This window comes from Symphalangus syndactylus, chromosome 2 (assembly GCF_028878055.3).
Source record: "Symphalangus syndactylus isolate Jambi chromosome 2, NHGRI_mSymSyn1-v2.1_pri, whole genome shotgun sequence".
Lineage (NCBI taxonomy): Eukaryota > Metazoa > Chordata > Mammalia > Primates > Hylobatidae > Symphalangus > Symphalangus syndactylus.
The window spans coordinates 11736017-11757009 of NC_072424.2; the positions used below are offsets into that span (position 1 = coordinate 11736017).

Genomic DNA, 20993 nt, shown 5'->3' on the forward strand with positions numbered 1-20993 from the left:
TTGTTGGCCCAGAATGGCAGGCTTCAGTCTATATTTCCTTCCTGACTGGTCTCTCAGGGCTAATTGACTGAGTCTCCCTGTCTTTGAGAGACAAAGCTATTTTGATTACCAAGCCACTTTGAGAGAATTTGATCGGCTAAGCTTGAATTGAACATTTACCCCTATCCAATTATCTCATAAGAAAGATCATGTGATTTAAGGGCCACTCCTGTGGAGAGGCAAGCTGTCAGTTAGCTAGAACCTGCTTAAGAAAATATTGCCACAATTTAAACCTGGAGCTACCTTTGCAGGTTATATATATATATATATATATATATATATATATATATATATGTATGTATATATATATATAAATATATATGTATGTATGTATATATAAATATATATGTATGTATATATAAATATATATGTATGTATGTATATATATAAATATATATGTATGTATGTATATATATAAATATATATGTATGTATGTGTATATATGTAAATATATGTATGTATGTATATATATAAATATATATATGTGTGTATATATAAATATATATAAATATATATATGTGTGTATATAAAAATATATATAAATATATATATATATAAATATATATATAATTTTTTTTTTTTTTGAGACAGAGTCTCCGTTTGTCACCCAGGCTGGAGTGCAGTGTCACAATCTCGGCTTACTGCAACCTCCGCTTCCTGGGTTCAAGCAATTCTCTTCCTCAGCCTCCCGAGTAGCTGGGATTACAGGCGCCCGCTGCTGCGCCTGGCTGATTTTTGTATTTTTAGTAGAGACAGAGTTTCACCACGTTGGCCAGGCTGGTCTTGAACTCCTGACCTCGTGATCCACCGGCCTTGACCTCCCAAAGTGCTGGGATTACAGGCATGAGCCACCACGCCCGACCACAAGTAATTAATATTTCTGTGAGCATTATTAATTGTAGAAAATAACTTACTACCAGTTTGTTGAAGAAAAAAAAATCATCCTTTTGTGCATTTCCAGCATGACCCAAACTGTAATATTTTTGACTTACAGTGAGTTTTGCAGGAGACATCTGCTGTGCATGACAAGGCAGCCTTGAGCTTCATGTTTAAGTCCTGTCTTGTCTGTAATAGCTTACAAGGCTGTCAGGTGGCAGTATTTTATGCAAATGATAACTCCCTGTTACAAGGTTGTATATATTTTTAATTTAACACATGTGAATGTTCACGTAATTCTTGAAAGAAATGAGGTGAAAGAGCAACAGCAAGATAAATGACACCAGGATATATGTGCTGGAGAAGAATACGCTGTGGTTAGTTCAGTGACTTTCTACATAGTAAGTTGATTGATAGAACAAAAGCAGGACAAGACAAGAGAAAATAAAAATGGGGCTTAAGCCTATTAATTAGATTAAAGATCACAGTGTTGGAAGCATCCTGTGAACACAATTGGCTGAGATATAAGAAAACATTAAAATGTTCCTTGTATCTACTAATAGAGAGACTGGTGAGATATAAAATGAGGCAACTATGGGAAACTGAATGAGAGTAATAGAGATGCTTGAAATCATGGTGTTTGGTTCTTTCCTTTGCCCCAAGTAAATACACAGAATCTCATTTCTCCCTACCATTGTTTGTCTTTTGTGGTTGGACTTGGGTTCGTGTGTAGACAGAAGTGGTGTTGAAATCAGAAGGATGAATAATGACCAGAGTATAAAGGGTGGTTTATGTAAGCCTCATGGCCACCACAAAGCAAAAGCCTGTAGTAGATACATAAAAAGATAAATGGTAAGGAATCAAAGGATAACACTTTAGAAAATTATTTAATCACAAAGGAAGACAGAAAGAGAGGAAGACAGAAACAAAGGATCTACAAAAAACCAGAAAAATATAAACAAAAAGGCAATAGTAAGTCTTCTTTTTTTTCTGAGATGGAGTCTCACTCTGCCGCCCAGGCTGGAGTGTAGTGGCACGACCTCAGCTCACTGCAAGCTCCACCCCCTGGGCTCACACCATTCTCCTGCCTCAGACTCCCGAGTAGCTGGGAATACATGCACCCACCACTACGCCCAGCTAATGTTTTGTATATTTAGTAGAGACGGGGTTTCACCATGTTAGGCAGAATGGTCTCGATCTCCTTACCTCGCGATCTGCCCACATCGGCCTCCCAAAGTGCTGGGATTACAGGCGTGAGCCACCGCGCCCGGCCAAATCTTTAACAATAATTATCTCAAATATAAGTGAATTAAATTTTCCAATCAAAAGATATAGAGTGGTTGAATGGATAGGTTAAAAGAAAGACACGACTATCTGCTGCCTACAAGACACTTACTTTCACTTCATTTTTAAGGTTACTCATAGATTGGAAGTGAAGGGATGAGAAAAGATAACTCCGTTCAAATAGAAACCAAGAAAGATCAGGAGTGGCCATAGTTATATTAGATAAAATAGACTTTAAGCAAAACACCATAAAAACAGACAAAGAAGGTCACTATATAGTAATAATGTGGCTAATTCATCAAGGAGATATAACAATTGTGTGTGTGTGTGTATGCACCTAATGGGAATATATATATATATGCACAAGAGAACCTAAATATATAAATCATATATTAATAGATCAGAAGGGAGAGATAGACTACAACACAATAATAGTACAGGACTTTAATACCCTATTTTCAAGAATGGACAGATCATTCAGAGAGAAAAATCAATGAGGAGACATTGGACTTTAATTACTTTTTAAGCCAAATGGACCTAACAGACATATGCAACATTACACCTAACAGCATCAGAATACACATTCTTCTCAAGTACACACAGAACACTTTTCAGGATAGATTCTATGTTAGCCCATGAAACAAGTCTTAACAAATTTAATAAGATTGAAATCATATCAAATATCTTTTCTGACAACAATAGTATGAAACTAGAAATTAATAATGGGAGGAATTTTGGAAAATTTACAAATATATGGAAATTAAACAACATACTTCTGAACAACCAATGGATTAAAATAGAAATTAAAAATGAAAATTAGATATATCTTGAGACAAACAGAAATGGAAACACAGCATACCAAAACTTATGAGATACAGCAAAAGCAATTCTAACAAGGAAGGTTGTAGCAATGAAAACCTACATCAAAAAAGAAAGATCTCAAATAAACCAACCTAACGTTATACCTCAAGGAAGTAGGAAAAAAAAATAAGCCCAAAGTTAGTAGAAGAAAGAAAATAATAAAGATTAGAGCAGAAATAAATAAAAAAGACTAAACAAACAATAGAAAAGATCAATAAAACCAAGAGTTAATATTTTGAAAAGATAAACACAACAGACAAAACTTGAGCTAGGCAAAGAAAAAAAGAGAGAAGACTCAAATAAATAAAACCAGAAATGAAAGAGGAGACATTACAACTGATACCACAGAAACACAAAGAATCATAAGGTACTACTATAAACAGTTACATGCCAACAAATTGAATAACCTAAAATAAATGGATAAATTCCAAGAAACATGCCACTTACCACGACTGAATCATGAAGAAATAGAAAATTGGAGCAGACCAGTAACAAGAAAAGAGATTGAATTAGTAATAAAAAGTCTCCCATCAAAGAAAATCCCAGGAACTGATGGCTTTACTGCTGAATTCTACAAAACATTTAAGGAAAAACTGATGCCAGTCCTTCTGAAACTCTTCCAAAAAATTGAAGAAGAGAGAGTACTTACAAACTCATTTTGTGAGGCTAGCATTACCCTGATGTCAAAGCCAGACAAGGACACTACAATAAAAAAAAAATTACAGGCCAATATCTCTGATGTACATAGCTGCAAAAATCCTCAACAAAATATTAGCAAACTGAATTCAATAGCACATTATAAGGATCATTCACCATGGTCAAGTGGGATTTATCCCTGAGATGTAAGTGAAACCACCTTTGCAAAAATTATAACTAAGGAAATTATGACAGTGAAAGAGATCAGAGCTAATAGACTCCATCTTGCTTCTAACCTTTAAGCTGCCCTTGTTCATTCCTGGACATAGGCAAAACTAACTTTGGGAAGGAATTCAGTTTATGGTTTGACTCTGAAACAAAATTGATAATAGCCCTTTCCTGAAAAGACTCCCTTCTTGCCTGGGGACCAGTCTGCCTTTGCAGCACTAACACATTAGCTACAAGATTAGAAATTATGGTTCAGGGGTCACGCAGCCTCTGGCTCCTAAGATCAGTGCTTGAGATATTTTGCAGACTCTGCACTGGATAGATCAGCAGACACCACCCAGACCAGTAATCTGGCCCAACCAGTTCTGCCATCCCACCCAGGAATAGAAGACAGCAAGAAAACCTCCCTTTGACCCCCTTTGATTCCATCTCCAACCTGACCAATCAGCCCTTCTTACTTCCCAAGCCCCTACCCACCAAATTATCTTTAAAAACTCTGATCCCCAAATGCTCAGGGAGACTGATTTGAGTAATAAAAAAACTCCCGTCTCCCGCACAGCCAGCTCTGCATTAATTACTCTTTCTTCATTGCAATTCCTCTGTCTTGATAAATCAGCTCTGTCTAGGCAGCAGGCAAGGTGAATTCATTGGGCAGCTACATAAATATGGTTTAACATAGGGAAATCAATAAATATGATACACCACATTAACAAAATAAAGGACAAAAACCATACAGTCATCTGAATAGATGCATAAAAAACACTTGACGAAATTTAACATCTTTTCATGATAAGAACTCTCAATAAATTAGGTATAAAAAGAATGTACCTCCACAAAATAAAGATAATATATGATAAGCTCACAGCTAATGACATGGACAGGAGGCAGGGAAATACTAGGCAGAGAAGTGGGGGTCCCCGGTGAAGCCCCACCCTCAAGCCTTGACCTGCAGACCAAGTGAGAAATGCATAACTGTTTTCCTGCCCGAATGTTGCCTTTTCCAAAACCACCCTGCCCCACTCTGCCCCACCCTTCCAGCCCCACATCCTGTACCCATAAAATCCCCAGGCTCCACTGGGCAGTGGGCAGAGAGAAGCAGCTTGACTTCAGAGGGACAGCTTGACAGTGGGACTTCAGAGAAGAGTTCAGCTGGGGACGACTGAACTCCAGGAGGAGACTGCCTTCCCACTACATCCCCTTTCTAGCTCCCATCCCACTGAGAGCCACTTCCACTGCTCAGTAAAATTCTCCACATTCACCACCCTTCAATTCATCTGTGTGACCTGATTTTTGCTAGATGCTGGACAAGACAAGAACTTGGATACCAAGAGGGTGAGTGCAAAAGGCTGTCACCCTGACCCTCCACTGAGCTGTTAAACACGTAAGCCATACAGTGTGCCAAAGCTGAAAAAGCACACTGTAACACATACCCTCTGGGGCTTTGAAGGTTGCAGGTATCCCCCAGATGCTGCTGCAGGGCCACAAAGAGTTCTACTCCTGCTGGCACCCAGAAGCACTTGTCCTGGCCCCTGCACCTGCTCACCTGGATGCTCCCCCTCCCATGAGGGGTTGAGAGCTGTGGGCTGAGTAAATGAGCCAACCCCTTTGCAAGTCCCACAGAAAGGTCAAGGGAACTATGATGTTTTGCTAATATCATCCTATTCACCATTGGAGCAAACCTTCTTCTCTAAGATCAGGAACAAGACAAGGATGCCCATTTTCACCACTTTTATTCAACATAGTACTGAAGTCCTAACCAGAGCACTCAGGCATAAGAAAGAAACAAAAGGCATCCAAATACGAAAGGAAGAAGTTAAATTGTTTCTGTTTGCAGATGACATGATCTTAAATATAGGACAATCCTAAAGACTCTACCAAAACTGTTAGATTAATACATTCTGTAAACTTGCAGGACACAAAAATCGACATACAAAAATCAGTAGTGTTTCTCTACACTACCAATGAACTGACCAAAAAAAAAATCAAGAAAATAATCTCATCTACAATAATTAACAAAAATACCCTCAAATCTCTAAGCCAAAAGGAAAAGTCAAGCTGGGAACTACTTAGGGCAAACCTTCCTCTCATTCCATTGAAAGTCATCCCTCTGAGGCTCATCTGAGACAAATGCATATCTGATTGCTCCTTCTCCCCTACTGTTTATGTAAAAATGCAGATTCACTGAGCCAGACTAAATTGTGTATTCAGTGGCAGACTGGTCAAAGACTCAGAAGAATGCAACCTTTTGTCTCTTATCTTCTTCTAACCTAGAAACCCCCACTTCAAGTTGTCCTTCCTTACTGGACCAAACCAATGTACATCTTACACGTACTGATTGATGTCTCATGTCTCCCTAAAATGTATAGAAGCAAACTATACCCTCAACCACCTTGGGCTTCCTGAGGCTGTGTCACAGACGTATCCTCAACCTTGGCCAAATAAACTTTCTAAATTGACTGAGACCTGTCTCAGACATTTTGTGTTCACAGAACTCACTGGCTTCTGAGGGAAAATGGAGAGCACAAGCCAACACATCACTCCATGCTCTGCTGAAAATAATTCCAGCCTGAGAGAAGTCCATAGAGAGTTCCCTGGTCTATCAAAGCCAGCAAGAAAAAAAACAGGACCCAAATCAAATAGCCGTTGTATAATTAGGATGCTTTTGGTGCAAATAATAAATTCAAACTGAATTCTAAAAGAGTTTGGGATTCATTTGCATGTGGAACTGGAATCCAGTAGTAAGGCAGACCTCAGGGATGCTTTGATTTGGCTGCTCCAAAATCAAGAACCTGATTGCCTTCTGTGTGTTCACTCTGGCTCCCCTGCTGTCAGCTGTGTTCTCAGGAGAGGATGGCTATAGAAGTTCTGGACTTCACAGCTACTGAGCAAATTATCTCCCAGATCAAGGAAGAGCATCTTCCTTGGAAGCCTCAGCAAATTCCCCTCCCTCCAAGGTGGGGCTGGACCTCATCCAAGATAGAGGCTTGTCAGTGGCTGGTGTGGGACCCTGCTGAGGGACAGTGGAAAGGATGGTTGGCAGCTACACTCGGCACTGTCCTGGAAAAGCGTGACCCAGGTTCCTTCTGAATGGGGCTGTAGGAAGGTCTACCACAGTGAGGTGTCTAATGGCAGACTCTAATCCTGGTAGGGAGAGAGCCCATTCAGGCAAGGCTGGCCCCAGGCAGTGGTATTAGCCACAGTGGCTGTGCCAGGCTCAGCTGCCCGCAGTTCTGCAGGGTGACAAGCAGTCCCAGGAACAGTGGGAAAAGGCTCCAAAAGAAGCCATGATCTTTTTTGAAGAAAGGGAAGGGGAGCTGGGAGCCATTGCTGGTGTGAGGTCCTGCAGTGGGCTGTTTCTAGACCCCTGCTTGGCCTTCCCAGTGCAGGGTTGGTGGCCTGGTGGACCACGGGCCCCAACTTCACTGCCTACTTGTGGTCATTAGCACATCTTGGATGATGACACTCCCCAACCTGCCACCAACCTCCCCACGGTAAGGAGGAGCTGATTCCAGTTCTGGGGGCATCCCCTGGCCCTCCACAAAGGCCTATCCACAAGGATGGGGGCTCCACATTCCTTTCCATCACTCATCCCCACCAGAAAGGAACTTTTAGGGCACTCCTGATGATGGCCCATTTATTTGTCTATAAAGTATGACCACAAGCCATTGTACTCATAAGTTCTATACAGATACTGTAAAAGATGAGATAAAAGTAAGTATAAATAAAAATTGTAGTATTTTCTTTCATCACTCCTGTGGAGAACAGTGGTTGTGCAAGTGCCAGACGAGCCTTGGGGACAATTGCCCAGAGCCACAAGACTTGAAGAGCCTTGAGATCCGGGACTGTGGTTTTTATTTATATAATTCATTTAAAAAATTTTTTTGTGTGATAAAATGCACATAACATACAATTTACTATTTTAACCATTTTTAAGTGTACTGTTAGTGGCATTAAGTACATTCACATTGTGGTGCAAACATCACCTCCATCCATCTCCAGATTTTCCATCTTCCCAAATTGAGACTCTGTACCCATTAAACAATAACTGTCCATTTCCCCTTAGACCCAGCTCTGGCAACCCCCTTTCTACTTTCTGTCTCTGTGCATTTGACTACTGTAGATTCCTCATGTAAGTAGAATCGTACAGTATTTGTCCTTTTGTTTCTGGCTTCTTTCACTAATGTCTTCAAGGTTATCTGTGTTGCAGCATGGGTCAGAATTTCCTTTCTTGTGAAGGCTAAATCCTATTTCATTGTGTGTGTATGCCACATACGCATATATTTTGTTTATCCATTCAGCTATCAATAGACACTTTGGTCGCTTCCACCTTTCTGCTATTGTGAACAATACTGCTGTGAACAGAGTGTACAGATGTCAGATCAAGTTCTTGCTTTCAGTTTTGGGGGGCATATAGGAGAAGTGGAATTGCTGGATTATTTGGCAGTTTCTTTTCTTTTCTTTTTTTTTTTTTTTGAGACAGAGTCTTGCTCTGTCACCAGGCAGGAGTGCAGTGGTGCGATCTCGGCTCACTGCAACCTCCACCTCCCGGGTTCAAGCCATTCTCCTGCCTCAGCCTCCTGAGTAGCTGGGATTACAGGCGCCCACCACCACGCCCAGCTAATTTTTGTATTTTTAGTAGAGACGGGGTTTCACCATGTTGGCCAGGATGGTCTCGATCTCTTGACCTCATGATCTGCCCACTTCGGCCTCCCAAAGTGCTGGGATTACAGGCGTGAGCCATCACGCCCGGTGGCAATTTCTATTTGTAAGTGACCAAGGAACTGCCGTGCTGTCTTCCACAGCGGCTGCAGCATTTTACCTTCCCAGCAGCAGTGCATAATCCGGGGTCATGTTGAAGTTCACCTTGCACATCTGGGGCCTAGAACTGTGCCTGGCATCTGGAGGGTGCTCAGAAAATGGCGGTGGCGTGAATACATGAGTGAGGAGTACTCGGGAGCTTCAGAAGGCTCTCTGAAGTTCCGGTGGGGTCAGGGAGTGAACCATGCTGGCCTCTGCAGGGATAATGCAGTGGCGTGGGCCCGAGAGTTTGGACACGGATCAGCAGGAAGCTCCACTGAGCGCTTCCCTAGGGGCGGGGTGGGGGGTGTTGGGCACTAGACCTGAAATAATTTGTTTTCCAGCTAAGGTGCCAAAAGGCTGCCCCCTTCTTCAGAGGACCCCAGCTATAACTTGTATAAAGCTATTTTAGCCCTGGCGAGTGACTGACGGTATAGATTCTTCTTTACTTATTAAAAAAAAAAAATCCTCAGACTTTCTATTTTCATCCTTTTAAAAAGGGCACTTGGCTGGTCCAGCCCTGTATTCCTCATCTCATTTCAGTTCTCCTGCAGAAGGCTGTTTTCTTTGCTTAAAAATAGGGCTGTCATCCTATTTGAATGCTCACTGCAGGGTGAGGAGCACAGAGAAGCCCTCAGCCAATGTAGACGGAGGATCTGGGAAAGAGAAGCTGAGACAAGAAAATGCCCTGGAAACCTGAGCAGGGTGTGCTTTGTGATCAGCCGGGCAGGGAAGAGAAATCAAATCTGAGGCCCAATTCCCCTGCATGATGGGCTGGCTGGGAACAGAGTCCAGGCAGTGCAGCTGAGAATGAAGAGCTAGAACCCTGGGGGGACACACGACAGGGGAAGGAGCGGAGTCACACAGTAAGGTGGCCTCGGCCAAGCCCAGGGTGTCCAGGCACAGGAAGTGGGGAATGGGGATAGTGTGCACTCCACACAGACACAGGACACACTTGTCCGGCAGGCCTCACACTCCTGGTCTGTTTGCAATGCTGCTGCAGTTTCTTTGTCCGCCTCAGTAAGTGGAGGCCTCCCAGACAGCTGCCAGAGGGGCTGCGGAGGCTGGTCCACCAGGTGATCAAGAGCTGATCGCTCACTTCGGCATCCTTCCTGGTTTCCGAGCGGGTCGTGAGATAAACTCAAATGCAGCACAGAAACAGAATCCTGCTCTGGAGTGACGTGCACTTTGCTGAATTATATCCAAAGGGTTAAACAGAAGCCTATTGAGCCAATGCAGGGAGAATCCAGTAAGGGTGGAGCAGTGATCAGTTCAACCAACATTTCCTGCATCCCGCCTTGTGGCAGGATGGGACTCGGGCAAAGACTCAACATACCCGTGCTTGCGAGCTATAGAGAAGGAGCAGGAGATGGGAGCTCACTGTGAAGGAGTCACTTTTGCTCCTGCCTGCCCGCTAGTGCAAATGCAGCTTTGCCCTGCATTTAGCTGCCCACTTTCCCTGTGTTTGAACACAATAGAAGATAACCTGATGCTCTTTTGGCATGTGTTTAAAAACCCCTCAGTGTTATTTCGGGCCTATATCCCCTTTGATGACAGCTTGGAAGCAGAGGGGAGCCTATGGCATTGCATTCTCTATGCCCTGCCTCCAGGCCTGAGTGCCTGAGTGTTGGCCCTACTGGGGAAGGAGCTGACCCTCAGGACAGAAAGCAGGTGGACCGTGCAGAGTTCCTGGGCCACTGAGTCACACCAGGTCCTCTAAATGCTGCTTAACTCAGTGTTCCATGATAAGGCTGATTCATGGCCTCAGGCAGGATCCTTACACACAGGAACTGTTATTTATTCAGAAATGTGGATGGATTCATTTTTGTGAAACCACACTTAACAAATGTTTATTGAGACTCTGTTATGAGCAAGACATGGAAGCAGCCACTTAGGACGACCTGTGAAGATTCTATTAGTCATTCCAGGAAAAGAGGAGGGCACCACCAAAGCCCCTAGGGAACTCGAATTCAAGGTCAGGGGTGGGACGGGCTGCTTGATAGGGGTGAGGTGGTGGGAGACATCATGGGTGAGTTGAAATTGGGCTCAGCCTGTCTTCCCCTGACAGCAGAGCCTGAGAAAAGCCTTGCAGCTGTAGTTGACTGGGAAGTGTATCCAGGAGGAGGAGTGAGTGAAGAACCAGGAGCATGAAGCTAGGAAACTGGAAAGACCAAAGCGAGGAGTGCTGAAGCCCCAGGGTGACCAGTCCTCCCTCCGAGGGCCCCTCAGATGAGCCGGAAGAGCATCTCAGGTGTGTCCTCTGGGGATAGATCACACCTCATCCCCCAGTGGCCAAGGTGGCCCTGCTGGCGGCGCTGCACAAAGCTGGCCAAAGCCTGCACAGAGTGAGCCAGAGATTGGGAGGAGATTGGATGGGGCCACAGGAGAAGTCCCATTCTGCATTGAAGGGCTAACCCAAACCCACTCATTTCCAGATATTGCTAAGGACATCTAATCCCTGCAGTCCCTTCTTTTAGGGCCCATACCCACCCCCGCTTCAGTACCCATATTCTTAATACCCTGGTAGAACCCTATTGTTCATTCATGTTTTAGGTTGTGAAATGTGGGAAGGAAAGGAGAGACAGAGGGAGGGAGCAAGAGAAGGAGGGAGGCAGGAGCAAATATGGAACACCACAGCCATCATACATGAGACTATGTCCTGCTCTCTGAAGGTTTTCATCCTGGGGTAACGGAGAGACCAGAGAAAACCAGAATCAATCCATACGTCAGGGTAAGAAGTAACAGGAAACCAGACCGAGCAGTGTAGGGGACTCACAGGGGGGTTTGGCCAGGATAGGTCTTTGGGAAGATGATGTCTGAGCTGGGAGCTGAGTGAAGGAGAGAGCCAAGCAGAGGCTCAGGGAAGGGAGACCAGGAAGGAGTGTGATTGGCAAGACCCAAGGGTAAGTTCAACACTCAATGCTCCTGGAATTACGCGGGTAAGCCCCTGCCCTCCACCTCTTCTGGAATGTTCCATGAGGGCAGCATCATGCTGTCTCCTTCCTGGTTGTAGTCCTGTCTTATCCTGGTGCCTAGAATTTGGTAGTGCTTATTGAATGGGTGAATATGTGAACTTGCTCGTCCTTATGCCAGGCACGGTTCCTTGAATAGGTGTCCTGCTCTCCTGGGCGTACCAAACCCAAAATGTGTGCATTTGCTGGTTACATGCTAATGAGCTGACTCTGTCTTTGAGGCTTTCTTTCCTGTTTTATTTGGGATTTATAGGGTTGTGGATCTTAGAGGTCATGGGGAGGGGTCAGGGGGCTGATGGAAGAGTTCTGCCCTTCAGTCTGAGCCCTGGCTCTAGATTGACCAGCAGGCACATCAGAGGAGCCTCACCTCCTCATCTGCAAAATGAGGATAATAATTGCATCTTCACACTAAACAAGGAAATGCACATGAAAGATCTAAGAATAGGGTGGAAAGTGAAGGAGAGGTGAGATGTGGCTATCAGAACTCCTGGGAGCCAACTAGTGCTTCTTAAACCCACCTGCTCCACCCACTCATCTGGAAATTCTGATTCAGGGCCAGTGGGCCCTGGGAGTATAGCTTTTCAGAAGTATCCGGCGATTCTGTTGCATAGGTAGGTTTGGTAAACCTTGGTAAACCAGGTTTGACTACTCTGCTGAGGTCAAAACTGATGGTCACTGTAGAGCTGACTCACCACCTCACCAGCTGGTCTCATTTCAGGGAGTGACTAATTCTTTCTGTCAAGAGCTAAGTAGTAAATATTTCAGGCTTTGGAGGCTATACGGAGTGTGTTGCGACTGTTCAACTCTGCCATCCTATGAAAGTGAAGGTACCATTGACATGTACACAAATGATCACGGTCATGTGCCAATAAAACTTTATTGACAAAAATGCTCAGTGGGCCACATTTGGTCTGCAGGCCATGATTTGCAGGCCCCTGGTCTCATTCATTGCTAGACAGCTGGGGTTGGTAGACAGTTCTTACTTATATTTATATGAAACATTCCAAAAGGTAAATTATAATGGGCCTATTTCATTTTCAGAAAACACATGGATTATTAGATATCTTTATGTGTAGATGTGCTTGTATGTATGTGTCTGTGTGTGTGTATATATACACACACACACACGCATGCATATATACATATAAATATAAATATATGTGTGTATGTATATATATATTTTTAACATATGTTTAATTTTATTTCCCTTTATCTCCCTTCTCACCTTCTATAACAGGGACTGTTAAGGACATAATCACTTACGAGGAAGTGGTTTTATAATAATGCTTGGGAAATCAGGGTTCTGCTGACACCTGTTGTTGGTCTTGGTGTGTAGGGATTATCCAATTAGCCACGTGTCCCGCCCCCCTACCCCCTCCACTAATGCTGAAGATAATGTCAGGGTTATCACCTTGGTATTAAGTAAGTGGGTCCTCTGGGGCTCAAGGAAAGCCCTGCCCTGACCAAGACAGGACTGCCTGGCATGGGCCATGCAGGGTCAGGTGGACAGGTGGGGCTATGCAGGCCATTTTCTTTCATTCAGCACCAGGGGAGGAACCAGAGTGGCCTGGCCTCTGGGGCTTGCTCATGCAGCTGCCCACCTCACCACACTGTGGGTGAGGGTCTGGTTGCTACTCAAGCAGTTGGTCCCCACCTACTGTCGCCACGGGAGGGAGGGACCAGGTTTGGGTGAGTCCAGAAGGCTGGTGGTGGCTGCATTGTCTGCTGCTGTTAGGCCTGCTCTTTCCCTTGGGGCTTGGGTATTTTGCTGATAAATATTGTATTTCAGAAATTTGCTCAGCACAACTCATTGAAAAATTAATTCACCCAAGCAAAAAATACCTGGCTGAGAGTGACAGTGAATATGTTCATGCCAAGTAAAGTAGAAAAAGTGGCATGTCCACCCTCAGGCTACAGCAATAGGCCCCTGTCCTTTGCTCCCACAGCTTGGCCTGCAGAAAGGAGCTGCCCTTTGCATTGACGGGAGAACACATGGCCGTCTTTCAGGGAGGGCAGGGTCAGGTGCCAGGCACTCCAGGTTTTCCTTTTCGGTAAAATTGCCACAGGACACAAATAGCAAATTGCATTTGACGTTTTCTTAAAACTTCACCCATATCTTTACCTCCACCTCCTGCTTGCAAACATATATGCTTTAAAAGCAAACATCATTTCTAACAAAGTCATTGGTTTTCTTTATTCAAAATCTGTTGAGACATGGGAAGGAAACTATGACAGTACCATTTGTTATTTTCAAATAGCTTACTCTTCCCAGTGAGTTTGAAGGAGGGATATGTGATTTATCCCTAACTGCGGTTGCTTTGGTTTTCAGTGGTGTTAGAAATGGCTTTGAATATTTAATTGAAGTAGTTGGCACAGAGCTGAACACCCTATGGGTGCTAAATAAATGATTATTGATTGCTTGCAAAAGCAGGAAGAAAATGAATATTGTGGATAAATGTGACAATATTGGTTGTGCTTCTGTTCCAGTTTTCTCCATGTTTTGCCACTTCCCATTGGAAAGTTGGGAGGGAATATGAAATTATCACCTGGTCCAAACATTGTATAAAGAAGAAGAAAAAAGTTTTCCATTTACAGAAAAGAAAAACGAATGCATATAGGATAATTGACACCTTTTATTTTCATTCACCCATTGAACAACTATTTATGGAGCATCTGTAACTTGATCACTGAAAGGATTACTCCTCTTCCATCACATCAATGTGTAGCTGAAAAATTTAGCAAGGGAATGGAATTCATCAAGCAAACTTGCATCCTCTTCCTAATTTGATTAAAAGGCCCAGGATTCCTTAGCTGGCCATATTATTCTCAGTTCTTTTGTTTTATTCTAGCACTCTGGCGGGTGGGGACTAACAAGAGGAAAAATATATTGCTTCGGTCCTATGTTAGACAGCCCTGTAAATTTCACACATCTGTTTTAGAAGGATGATTGTTTGGATGTGCTTGCAGCAAGCATTGTGCCTTGGAGAAAGGAGAAAAACTTTAGCACCCACCTGATGAGTAAAGCGCCCATAAATAAAAATGTCATTTCTCCCGTAAGGGAAACTAAATTACGAATTCAGAAATTCATAGTCATCTGTTTTCATTGTTGCCTAATGCTTTTTAGATCTGTACAGGCCCTGCAGAAAATCAACTCTGAAATTCTACATAATTAGGATATCTTTCATAGTCCTAAATGCTAATCCCATTGGAGAACAGATTAAGAATTCATAGGCGTGATTTTTGGCATCAGGTACCTGCAGTTTCTTTTCTTTTTGAATAATTCATTATTTAAATACTTCAGTGCATATTATATACAGCCCTGCATATTGTCTCAGGGGCAAGGGAGAGGAAAGAGATTAATTTCCCATATAGTTCAACACTAAACACATTCAAGACTCGTTTATGTTGATTTGGTATCATTGGATTGCAATTGCTAACAATGTTACAGTTTTAGTTAGTCACCCCAGGGACCAATTTAGGGAAATTAAATAGGATATTCTGCAGGACATTAATAAGGTCAGAGATCTAACTTTTATAGTAGTTGACTGAGTTATTTGCTTTAAGAAAAAAACAGCAAAAGATTCAGGAAGTTGTTTTCCATAAACAGTGCTGATTATTTGCAGTAAATATGGCTTCAGTTAGTGCTTTTCCATTCTTGGCTGTGAATGCTTTATGACAAAATGTATGAACAGTATGTAGAAAGTGGTGTCCTACAGCTGACTTTTGTCCATTCAATGCTAACCGTGGGGGTTCAGCAGTAAAGCAGCCATCATTCAAGACTTGATGCCATCCTCTTCTCCAATGAAGGCTTCTTAGTGTCCTCACCACGTTGGTGCAGATGCTGTCATAGGAAACATTCACTGTGCTTTGAGTAAGTGCTTGTCAAGGCATCCGTCCCATTGCTGAACAGTGAACTCCCTTTCATCTCTGTATCACCGGTGCCTTGCACAGTGCCTGGCTCAGCAGCACTTTACCTCTGCTTGTCTGATAAATGAATGAATTTTCAAAGATTAACATAAACTCTGTTGGTTGCAAGTAACAGGACCTAAGTCAAATGGCTTAAGCCTAAAGGGAAGAGTATTGTAAAGATACTATAGTCTCATTGATCCCACATGCAGAATGCAGACCGGGTAGAACCCAGGGTTTCAGAACTATCCACATGCTCCCATTTCTGGCCTCTGCCTCTCTCTGTGGCAGCTCCTTGCCAGAAGTGCTTACAGTGTTCCAGTCCACAGCCTCGGCTACCCACTCTTGCTCAGTTCCAAGAAGAAGATTCTCCAGAACAGACTCTTTCTGATTGGCCTCATGTGAGCCAGGTGTTTCTCCAGGAGTCTTAGTCAGCTCAGGCTGCCACGACAAAATGCCATAGACTGGGAGGCTTAAAAAGCAGACATGTATTCTCTCGCAGTTTTTCAAGCTGGAAATCTGAGATCAGGGTGTCAGCTGGACTAGGTCCCCATGAGAGCTCTCCTGGCTTGCAATCAGCCACCCTCTCACTGTGTCCCCACATGGCCTCTCCTCTATGCTCATGAGTTGGGGTGGGGGAGAGAAAGAGATCTCTGTTCCTCTTCTCATGAGGCCACTAGTCTTATCATGAGGGTCTACCCTCATGACCTAATTTAACCCTCATTACTCTCCGAAGGCCCCATCATCAAGCACCATCACATTAGGAGTTGGGGCATCTTCATATGAATTGGAGGATACCCAAATATTTAGATCATAACAAAAGGCTCTGATTGGCCCTATTTGGGGCAGGTGCCCACCCCTGGGCCAGTCAATGGTCAGTCAATGAGGTCAGAGGCATGGCCAGCTTCTATGGGCACCATATGGGAGGCTTCGGGGTGGATGTGGAGGAAGAGTTCCCAGAAGAGCGGGACTCTTGGAAAACCAAAAAGCATTCGGTGTCCTTGGCAATACGCGTGAATGTGGTGGTATGGTGGTGCCTAACGCCACATTCTTTTGTGACTGTAAATGTGACTGACATTCTGTCCTTTGGGTGAGAACTAGCTCAGTTTGTGCTTGTTTCTGGCACTTCTTCCTTCAGTTGTTTTTGCTGGCATCTAGCATTAAAAATCTACACTTGAATAGTTTTAAAAATATATAGTTTATAAAACAGTTTCACATACACCAACAACCTAATGCAATGTTCACAGCCGTCTGCCCCGGGGACGCTAACTCTATTTCCCATTTGAGGAGATCCAGGCTGGCCACCTACCCCAGTTCTGGGCAGCATTACATGGCAGAGGGAGTCTTGGAGATAGGGTCTTAGGATGGCCAGTTGAGTTCCAGCTTCTCCTTAACAATCTTCCTTCTTTAGTATTAAAATGATGTGTCTGGCAATTTAGAGTCTGCCGTTTGGGAGTGATGACAGCTGGTGTCTGTCAGGCAGGTGCCCGGTGCCAGGCTCTGTCCCAAGCCCTTTACTAGTGCCAGCTGCTTCAGTCTCCACAGCAGCCCATCAAAGAAGGCACTATTGTTATCCTCTTAAATGGATGGGGAAACTGAAGCAAGGGTAGTGTGTAGTTCGCCCAAGGTTGCAAGGCAAGCACTGTGGCCATCAGCAGGAACCACGTCTTCTTACGTGGAGGCTGTGCTTCAAGAGGGCACAGTGGTTGGACTGTGGAGGTTGTGGCCCTGCTGGACGTGAGGAGCAACAGTTCTGAGGGCAGATGGAAGGACATCAGCTCATTCTTCTGCACCCACCCCCACCTCAGTGACCCAGACAGGAAGGCCTGTCCCAGGGAGGATGGAGCTGCTCTCTGCTGAGCTATGTCTGCACATGGTCAAAATTGACACACTCTAGAACCCAGGGGTGTCAGAGAAGCTAGGAGGCTTGTGGTTAAATGGAACTTAAGCCAGAAGGGAGGAGGCTTGTCCACAATCACCTGCCAGTTTGTCTTAGGGCCTAGGTGCAAACCCTTCTCCAATTGTCCATCCTGTGCTCTTTCCAGCCCTCTGACCTCTCAGTCAAGGTTCTCTCTCTCTGGGCCTCAATTTCCTCCTCCATATAATGAGGAATTGAATCTGACAATCCCAAGGCTTCTGTCCAACCCTATTGACCAAGAATCCCAGAGACCTGCCTAAGGCCACATGACTGCTTCCTCTTGTTGGCCATACTGGCCAGTTAAGATCCAGCCACCAGCTGTGGTCAAGGGAGAGAGAAAACTCACCCATAGCCTTCATGATCTTTGGAATCTGCATAATCACCTCAGGCTGGCTCTCCTTGTGACAAGTGCTCACACTAGCAGTCAGCCAACCATCAGCAAACCTCTCCATGCTGGTCTCAGAGTAGCTGATGACAAGTCCTGATCTCAGGGTAGCTGATGACCAGTCCTGCTGGCCTCAGCATTGTCCAAGGTCCTTTAGTGTGTGTAGCAGTGGAAGAAAAGACTTTATTATTTGTTATCTGCCTTACAGGATCTGCTGGACAGGAGCAGATAGGCACAAATGGGAGCTGGTTTAAATGGCGTTTTTGGGGACACAGGGAAGCAGATCCCCTCTTTCCTTGGTGTCCCTGTTCAATTTTCATGTTTTTATTGCTCAAATGTCTCCCATGGCTTTCTTTATCACATTGCTTCCAAATCCAAGATGGCGCTCCGTGGTGTAGCTCCCTGGGAGTTTCCAGCATGACTCTCAGGTTTGAGTCAGCCATGGATGCCATCAGTTGGATGCTGACACTCTCACTGACATCCTTGGGAGAGCCCCAGGCAGACCTGGGCTGTGTTCTGTTTAAGGAACCATAAAGTCCACTTCATTGTGTGATCTTGAGCCAGCATTTAGTCTCTGTAGGTCTTCTACTTAAACACTCAAATGAGAATGTTGCCTTAAATGATCTCTAAAGTCTTTTCTGTCTCCTCCTTCATTGTAGTTCCCTTCTTCAATACTTCCATTGCCTCCGAAGGTGGAAGTTTAGCATTTTAGCCCCCAAGTCCTAGCCCTGCTGAGTGTGACATGCAAAGCTTCAACCTACAGCAGGAAGTCTCATAGTTCTGGGCTAGGACTGCAGCTCTGTTTTCAGGAAAGTTATCTGGAGGCCCTTCTTCCTTTAGCCTCTCTCATGGCTTTCAATGTGGGGCAGGTGAGTTAATTATTCAAGGGGGTGTCTCTGCCAAGAGAAAGTCACCTGTGGAGAAGAGTTCTGTGTCTGGACTTGGAGCATAGCCATGATGCTGTCATCCGCTTCCTCTTGGCACACACCCTTGATCCAAGGCTTGCCATTTTCACTTCTAAATTACCAGGTTAATAGAAATGGCATCAAAACCTGAAATAAAGTGAGGCATATACCATGGATCTGCAATTCTAATTGATTTGAAGTTTAGAATCTGATAATTATTAGCATCGTGTTAATCTCCATTATCATATATGTAGTGAACACTGTGCAAAATAATTTGGGTAGAGAACGTGCAACTGTGCTTTCGAAATGATGCCTAACGTGACTCTATTCCGTGCTGTTGTTTGTTTCACTGTTTTGCTCACCAGATCCTAACAACAACCCTGTGAGTGGCAGATGGGGTATTTTCATTCCAGTTTTCCTCCTGGTAAACTGAGGCTCAGGGTGGTGAGGGAACTTCCCATGGTTGACCCACAACCAGAGCCCCCTTCTAGGCGAGTGGACTCCACCCCCAGCCCCCACGTGACGCGCTGTTTCTCTGATGCCCTCTTGCAGCCGTTGCTGCTGCTTCTGTGCTGGGAGTTCTCTTTTTCACTTGAATGTTTTCTTCTCCAGGGCTGAGGACGCTCTTTGTATTGGTAGGCAGCCTGCACTTGTCCCTTTCAGTCCTGGGAAGTAAAAGCAGGAATTCTAAAAAGCAACGATTGTTCCTCCTGGTTCCTTTGTACAGAGCCCTGTAAATAATTTATTTGGATTTGAGGGGGTGGAGACTGACAAACATATTGAATCTCTCAGTAACTGGGTGAATTTTGTGTTCAAAACTTCAATGCAGTGGAAAGAGAAATACTTCTTTGAAATCAGAGAAGACTTTGAGTGACTCGAGAGCTCAGGCGTGAGGCTGGAAACAGACCACAACAAGAAGTTTTTTTTTTTTTTTTGGCACGTAAAGGTCACCCCTGAGGCTCCCACATCCACATCCTTCACAAATGTAGCTGGGATATTGAGACGACTAGCTCTGGAGTCGGAAAACACTGGGACGGGTCCGAGCTGGGGCACTGCCCAAGTCCCTCCTGTTGCACTCAATACCTGGGTTAAACAAAGAAAATTGTGTTTGCCAGTCTCGCTAGCTAAAGTCACAAGATTCCGAGTATCATGCAGCACTCTGGAATTCCTACAAAAACTCATCAGCAGGGGTATGCTGCCCGCTACACAGAAACGGCCGTGCATCGGACTTTTCAGATAAAAACATTTAGTACAGAGTTGAAAAACCATGTGATGGTCATGGATTTTGTGAAGAGTAACTGGTTTCCCTCCCAGAGAAGAGCCAAAGTTTGTATCATCCATATGTGTCAAGACTTGAAGATGGCTGAGCAGACAGCCAGCAGATATGAGGTACGGCTGAGCCTGGGTGGGTGAGTGGGTACACACTTGACTCAGAGAGAGAGATGGACGTGTTGCTCATCAGACAGTTCAGGTGTTTTATCTGGTCTAATAAATTAATCATATGTGTTTGTAGACTTCCCTAAGGGATTTGGAAAAGCCTTCTTCATTTCTGAATTTATTTTAGTTTTTGAAATATGGGGGAGGGGGAAAGTATATTGGATGATAGAAACTACAGCATGTTTCTGTGAGTTAAATATTCTTAGCTCTGTATTGTTTGCAATCACCTGTCTTTAAAAGCAAATTCCTACTTGTTTCCTGTTGTGTTTTGTAGGAGAATATGTATGACGTGCCTTCATCGAGTTAAAGTAGAACGATTCAAGTTAGGCCAGTAAGAATGATCTTTATTTTTGAGAGCAAGCTCTAATTTTCAAGCAGAGACAACTTTGTAAAAAAAAAAAAAAAAAAAAGAGAGAGAGAGAGAGAGAACTTTGGAGATTTAAAATGTCAAAGTGAGATCAACACATTACTCTGAAACATATTTGTATTCTGCAACTAGTATCAGCCGCAAGCAGTTATCTTTTCAGAAAGTAAACACATATGAAATCTGATCGGCTCTTTATTGTACACGGAATAAATTATGAATGATATTGTAATTGACTCCCATATAGCTCATTTACCCATCTCTTTTGATAGATGTAACATGCAAATTGCTAATGCCTTATGAAACGGTAACCTTTCTGAATATTGATGCTGTTATTAGGAAAGCCTTCCCATGAATACTGGCAAATACGCCAGGTCTTTTGTTC

At 43.9% G+C, this 20993-nt stretch overlaps 1 protein-coding gene across 3 annotated transcripts in view; it reads left to right on the plus strand.

Moving 5' to 3' along the window:
* Window positions 1–19413: 19413 nt before the first annotated feature.
* C2H10orf90 (chromosome 2 C10orf90 homolog) overlaps window positions 19414–20993 on the plus strand; it is a 251921-nt gene continuing 250341 nt past the window's right edge. For 2 of the 3 annotated variants that reach the window (XM_055245816.2, XM_055245836.2), the window contains exon 1: window positions 19418–20196. In XM_055245816.2, coding sequence (XP_055101791.2) covers window positions 19957–20196 — 240 coding nt within the window. In that variant the 5' untranslated portion in view covers window positions 19418–19956. Of the gene's footprint in view, window positions 20197–20993 lie in introns of all 3 variants that reach the window. The other variant, XM_055245866.2, reaches the window with a different exon arrangement.